This window comes from Neopelma chrysocephalum, unplaced genomic scaffold (assembly GCF_003984885.1).
Source record: "Neopelma chrysocephalum unplaced genomic scaffold, ASM398488v2 Primary Assembly neopelma1_147521, whole genome shotgun sequence".
In the NCBI taxonomy this organism is placed as follows: Eukaryota; Metazoa; Chordata; class Aves; order Passeriformes; family Pipridae; genus Neopelma; species Neopelma chrysocephalum.
This window is the reverse complement of record NW_020933396.1, coordinates 1-7234: the sequence shown is the minus strand read 5'-3', so window position 1 is coordinate 7234 and position 7234 is coordinate 1. Positions and strand designations below refer to the sequence as shown.

The window sequence follows — 7234 nt, the reverse complement described above, 5'->3', positions numbered from 1 at the left end:
CTGGAGGAGGGCGCGGGGCGCTGGCCGCCGCCGGCCGGGCCGTACAGCGAGGCGCAGCGCCTGGCGCTGGAGGAGCTGGTGGCGGGCGGCCCCGAGGCGCTGCGGGCTTTCCTGCGGCGGGAGCAGCTGCCCCCGTTCCTGTCGGAGGCCGAGGTGCAGGACATCGCGCGGGCCGCGCTGCCGCCCACCGCGGGCCCGGAGCCGGCGGCGCAGCCGTCGCCCGGCGCCTCGCTCGACGCCTCGTCGCTCACCTACTTCCCCGAGCGCTCGGACCTGGAGCCGCCGGCGCTGGAGCTGGGCTGGCCGGGCTTCGCCAGCGGCGCCTTCCGCGGGCTGACGCGGGTGGAGGCGCATTTCCAGCCGGGCTGCGGGGACAGCGGCAGCATCTACGGCTGCAAGGAGGCGGTGCGGCGGCAGATCCGCTCCGCGCGGCAGGTGAGTGCCCGGCATGGAGAAGCGTCTCCTTGCCGGGCCACCGAGCAGGGCCAGGCGGCTTTGAAACCGCCCCCGTCGAGCAGAGAATGCCTCGTGAAAAGGGCAAGCTACAGAGATAACACTGTGATTATATTTCTTTTCTTTAGCTCCCCAAGTGATGCGCAGACCTGCCCTTAGCAGGACTTTCCTCCTACAGAAGTGGATGCTTTTGTTCTGATGCAGAGTATGGCTTAAAAAACACGGGGCATAGTCACTTCTGTTTTCTGTAACTCATTACACCCCTCGAGTTTCTAGCCTCCAACTCATCCCCAGGAGGGAACCACACTTCCCCTTAGCAGCCATTCAATTGGCTTAGCTAAAATTTAAATGTGTAGCTTCCTCTTTGGGTGGCCAGATGAAGCAACCCGTCTGTGTGTGACGTGCTCGCACACGCACACCCTCAATCAGCAACTGAGCTTATTCCCTGGTCCCTTCCGAGGACAGAAGCTTAGAGGGTGTGTAAGGATGACACGACCGATGGGCTCATTGCCAGAAACGGTCACAGAGAAAGCTTTGTTCTCAAACGATCCTTATGAGGTAGATGAGACCAGCCTAATGGTACTGAAACTCGAATAAACTCCATATTTTTTTCTCTAAAAAGCCATACTCGTTTGTAATATTGTTGCTTACAGCATCCTGCGAAGCACCTTCCTTTGCACTGAGCTGAGAGCCAGGCAAGCTGCTCCTGCCCCAGCTGTGTACGTGCCTGATCCAGGGAGTGTTTTTGTGGACATGAGAGAAATTTTTGACACCCTAAAATTTACTGAATATCAGATGCTGTGTGATACTGCTCAATCATCTTGGAGTTCTTCAAGTTAATGCGAAGAATGGGGAAACTACAGATGCTGTGTAGTTCCTTCCCAGCTCGCTCAAATGCAGTTAGCTCCAGTGACTGAAGGGGACACAGCTGCTGTCTTGCCTTTGCTATCCTGAATGGATGAGAAAAGGGGTTTCTCTTTCCTCTAAACGTTTTCAGTAAAACTATTTCTTTCTCAGCTGCTAATGCTGGGATTAGAACTCAAATGTGCTGTGAATTTAATAGTCACGTGAAGGCATCAGTGTTCCCAAGGGTTTAGTGTGAATTGTTTTGCTTTTAGGGGTTGCTTTCTTACTTGTCTGGTCTTGTCAAAAACATTTTTTTTTTAATTTATTTTTCTTTAGTGCTTAGACAAGTGATTGTGTGGAGAGAAGCACGGGAGACGCGCAAGAGGCATAAGCATAAAGTAACTTTATCTAGAAATACCCATGTGCGTGTGTGTGTTACACCTAAGAACTCAGCCAAATGGAGCCAATCCCTTAGGGAGCAGGAGGACGGAGGTGGGAATGCAAAGCTTAGCCTGTTCCTGTGGGAAATGTTTCCTTGAGTACAGGCAATGCCACACGCAGAGCAGCTGTGTTTCGTGCATATACACCTTGGGTGTGTTGCAGCAGTGCATGGATTCATCATCTCTCTGATAAGGGCAGGTGCCAGGTGCCTGCAGAGGTTGTATAATTATTGTCCTTGATACTGGTCTAATAGAAGGAGAATAGAAAAGTCAGTCATGAAGCTAAATCCTTTGTGTCCTTACCTAGATGTGGTTTTGAAGGGTAAGAATTCTAGTACCAATACAGTGTATGATTTGGCTCTGAATTAGCTGGAGAAATTCTTCATAAATGTAAGCCTCCTGTCTTAGGATTTGCCTTCTTTAAAGAACTGTTGGGTGGAAGGATTTCTTGTGAAGATATACGATGGAATCTCAGTAAGAGTCTGCAAATCAGTCAGGGTTTGTGAGATGTTCAGCTGTGACAGTGAGGAAGCCATTGGAGCTAATTCTCCTGTAGCTGTTTGAAACACTGGGGGAACAAGTGTGGAAATGGCTTGTCTGAATTCCTCATTCTAATGTGATAGTTTTCCCAATGTAACCAAATGGTCAGATTACAAGGAACTGTGTAGGAAAGGAGGATGTTAAAATGTACAAAAGCTGTCACAAGGAAAATCCTCTTCAGGCTTATCCTTTGCGTTCTGGGACACACTGAATTTACATAAACATCGTGGGAATATAGGATTCTTTTATAACTTGCCAAGGACAGAGAAATGCGCACGTCACCCTGGTGATAGCAGCAGGAGAAAATGGCTGGGGGAGGCAGTGGCCTGACCTTGTGTAAAATAAATCCCTTGACTAAGTGTTGTCACTCTCCTCACAGGTGATTGCTCTTGTGATGGATTCCTTCACAGATGTTGATATCTTCAGTGACCTGCAGGATGCTTATAACAACCACAAAGTCCCTGTCTATATCCTCCTCGACCAGGAATTTCTACCCCACTTCTTGGAAATGTGCAACAATTTGGGAGTTTGTCCTGAGCAGGAAAGTGTAAGTACTGAAGGGGGGGGGGCATGGTTTGTTTTTATTTTTTTGTGGTACAGTTTATACATATTAAAGAAACCCTTCTACAAAGCATCAGACTTCCTTGAGAGGCTAAAACACCTTGTGTGTTTGATAACTAGAAGGGGATTTTTCTGAACTGTTTCTCAGCTCCTGAAAATGAAGGCTCAATATTGCATGTTTTCAGTACAGCCTCTAATCCCATGTGTGAAACTGCTCACAAACTCAGCAAAAACCATGCAGAAAAGGCAGATCTGTCACCCTATTCTGCCTGTATGTAGGAGTTACTGCCATGTCATGCACCAGCCTGGTGAGCTGGGTGGAGTGTGTGGACTGTGATCCCTGTCCTGAGGATGCAACAATTTTCAAGCATTTAATTTTGCAATATTTAAAGAGTCTTAGGTTTTGGCTCAAGGAACTGCTTGCTAAGGAAAACAGAAACATGGGAAACTCAAGGGTGGTATAGCTCTGGTATGATCTGATCTCTTTCCTAATACCTAGCTGCTGTCTTTTAGAAATGTTTGGGTGATGTGCCAGGTGATTTACCTAGTTGCTCTGAATATAGGCTGATATGGCTGTGTTATGGCTTGGCTTGGACAGGTTTATGTTCCCTCCAGTGAGAGTTTCTCCGGACAGGGAAGCACTCCTAACTTCCTGGGTAGTAATTAACTGGAACTGGCTGTTCTCTCTACAGACTCTGCTAATCTAACAAATTTAGCACTGTGTAACTGATAGCACTCACATACAGACTGTATAAGAAATTTAATTCCTATTTTCCATAGTGTGCATAGAATTTTAGGTAGAATTGCTAATCAAACATTTTTGGAAGTTAACTTAAATCTGATGTTACTTTTTTCTTTCTTTTCTGAACCAGCTGATGAGAGTTCGAACTCTCACAGGGAACATTTACTACCTGAGGTCAGGTGCCAAAATTGTTGGGAAAGCCAAGGAGAAGTTCATGTTAATTGATGGCATTAGAGTGACAACAGGCTCATACAGGCAAGTATTGGGGTCTGCTGGTGCACAGTGAAGCTGTAGAAAGGGGGATTTGCTACAAGAAGGATTTATTAACTTTGCTTTTTGCCTGGTGTTAATGAGGGCATGTGGACTAGCTGAATCTAACTGGGACTGAGACTAAGGTGAAAACACCTTTGGAAAACTGATTTACACAACTTGTTCTTAACAAAGCACTTGGCTAAATAGAGTTCTTCCTGAAGAAGGAGTGAGTACTCTATCGACTTTGTACCTTCCTTACATGCAGCATTTCAAAGCTGAGTCTTGCTTTCTGTAACTGTATGTGTTGAAATGAACTGGAGATTAACTGTGAATCTTGGTTTGTTTTCAATAGCTTCACATGGTCTGATGGGAAGCTGAACAGCAGTAACTTGCTGGTGTTGTCAGGCCAAGTGGTTGAACACTTTGACCTGCAATTCAGGATTCTTTATGCCCAGTCACTGCCCATCAGCCCTAAGGGTCCATCCAGCTGCAGGAACAGTGGGATGTTCGATCACCTGGTGACCAGACCAGAGTCCTCTAAAAAATATACTGTGGAAGGTAACCTGAGAGCAGAATTTGCCAGACTGTCTAGCACTCCAAAGAAATTGTTGGAAGAACTAGATCAGGCTGAAGATAGCTGTGGAGGAAAACCTTGTAATCTGGGGCATTCTTGCCTCTGTGAAGAGGAGTCATTCAGCAATCAAGTGACCATGGCAGAACGGAAAAGCTCATCGACTCAAACTGACCCATGGGACAAGACAGCTGCTGTGAGCACCTGTAATGCTGCCACACAGACCAGTGCTGCCAGGGCAGAAACTGGCACTCAGGCTTCTGTCACTGCGAGAGCAACGGGCACTCAGACGTCAGTTTTGCTGAAGACTGCAGTGACACAGACAAAGGAAGAGGAAGGCACAGAAACACCCCTACTTCATAGAAAGTTGTGGAAAGAAGAATATTCTCTGACTGGAAATGCTGCATCAAACTCTAGTCTGCGATCACTGTCTTCATCATCGTCCCAGTGCTCTCTTGGAAGCTCGACAGGCTCACTGTCTTCTCTCCGGTCCTTTGAATATTCCAGCAGTCACAGAGCACAATATTTCCAAAAACTGCATAAAGAGAGACAATTCCACTACTCCACTATCAGGTCAAAGCTGAGCCACATGGTGGATATCCTCTCCCGGAGGGGCCGTGTGCCTGAGAGCTACATGACCCAGTACACTGGCAGATGCAACCTAAAGCAGAGGCGGGACCTCAGTGCCAGCCTGCGCAGCCTCCGGGACGTCTCACTCTTCTCCCTGAATAAATGATTCCTGCACTGGCCAGAGAGCCACAAGCTCCACTCTCAAGTTGCAGTCACTTTGTACCTGCTGATTCTTCCACTTCCGTCCAGCAGTTTTACTTTTTTTAATACACGCTACATCACTGCCCAGCACTTTCTTTTATACTATGCAATGTAAGTGAGAAAAAAGAGGTACTGTTCATCTTGTATGCATTAGCAGTGAAGATCATTTTAATTCCAGATGCTTAGCCTGAGAAATAAACTTGTTACTGCCTTCTAGGATTGCTAATGCTCTGGCTTTAATTTATGTGAACTTGGAAAAATCTTGAGTCAGACTGAGCTTGCTCAGAGTGGCTTTGGAGATTTAGCTTACATCAAGGTACACTCAATTTTTTTTTCTTTTTAATATTGGCTTTTATTTCTACTTTATATTTGGCACGAGGGAGAACAACTTTTATAAAGAGCTATAAAGCTAATTTTATTCCAAGTCTGACTTCCACTTACTCTTCCACTAAAGTTGTGAAGGGTCTGTTGGAGCAGTTCCATGTTCTTATCTTCAGCTATACCCTTTTTTCATTGTTTTAGCCTTCTGAAACAGACTGAGCTAAATAGCTCTTTGGTTTGATCATCCTCTTGTGCCTTTGTGTTCATACATATATATTTATGCATATTTATACACATCCTCAGACTAGCATCCTTTTAAAATCAAAACCAGACTAGGAAGTAGCAGGTTAGCACTCTACTCTGTACCCATTTTAGATACAGTCCTGATGTAATTGTTTCCAGTATTTGGAACTAAAAGCTAGTGATATTGGACCTGTAGGACTTTTAATGGGAATGTATGGCTGAAGCGTTGGGTTTTTATGCTTGTGAGTGGGAGATGAAGTACTATCTGGAGCTCAGTGTCCTACTGCAGTATATCTGTTGTACTTCTCTTATGGGATGACTTCAAAGAACTTTGTGTCTTGTGCAACTTGTTACATAGAATTAAGCTTTAATAATTAATTACACTTTTAGTCTTAGCACTGTAAAATGAAATTCTAATTCTGGCTTGGTCTAGGAATGTCTGAACCATTCTACATCTGTTAGGAAACCTGTGAAGAGCTTCCTTCTTTGTAGTGAACTTGGAGGCAAGACAATCATCAAGGGCATGTGACAAAGCTCCTGTTCAAAAGTAAATGCACTACAAAATGTTATGGGTTATGTTGGGTAATACTGTAAAAGTAACTGTAAGAATGAAAAAAATAAACATTTTTCTCTTTTTAACTGTCCTATCTGAAATACTCTGTGTTTCCTCCTTTATCCACTACTAACTTGGTTTGAGATGAAGTGCCGCTCCAGTTTTTGAAAATACTTTCAATATTCAATGGGCCTTAGGTTTAGCTGTTTTGCAGAGACATCATCTGAATATTTGTTTGCAGTTTTCTGTGCATGTCTGTGCTTGCTGGATCACTTACTGAGCAGAGTGTGTCAAATCTCCCTGAGATCTAACCTGTACTGTTATTCTTTAGACCTGCACCCCTGTACTTCAGTGACCAACCACACTGAACTCTGCCCACTCAATTCAGTCTGTGTATTTTCTTATTTAGGGCCACGTGTGTCCAGCAGATGGCACATTTCAGCTGTTGGCTTGAAAATTCCTGTTAACAGCAATGAATGAGTGAATAAACAGAAAAGTACCCGTTACTCAAAAAGGCTGCAAGCGTAGAGAGCAACACTATTCTACTAACTTTGGTATTTCTGTCTGAAATCTCTGTGGACAAAGGCTTAGATACTTTTATTGCTTGCAATTCAAAGCAGCCACTCCTTCCCTAAAGCTAGAGGGCAGATGTACAAAGACGTGCAGGTGGGAAAAAATCTGTCTGCACTTGTTTGAAACAGTAAGATACATTATTGCACGATCTTTGGATCTGCAACACTGGGAGCAAAACAAGTTGCAGAGAGGGAGCCAAAATACATCTTCAAAGCCAATCTCGAGTTGTATTTTTAAGAGCTCATGTTCTGCAGTACTTGAACTATGTGCAGTCAGCTTGTTTGCTCCATGTGCTTTTTAATTTCATTGCACTGTGCAGCTGTTAAGGTAGTCTCACAGAAACAAGAAACTGTTTACAAATAGACTCT

General features: G+C 44.9%; 1 protein-coding gene across 1 annotated transcript; it reads left to right on the top strand.

The window, feature by feature from the left end:
- Positions 1-3: 3 nt before the first annotated feature.
- Positions 4-6365, top strand: LOC113962347 (protein FAM83D-like; the record flags this gene model as incomplete). Its single annotated transcript, XM_027673110.1, has 4 exons — positions 4-435; positions 2659-2826; positions 3713-3837; positions 4187-6365. Coding segments are annotated over 4 exons (1680 nt in total), but the record flags the coding sequence as incomplete, so codon positions are not given.
- Between the last annotated feature and the right edge of the window lie 869 nt (positions 6366-7234).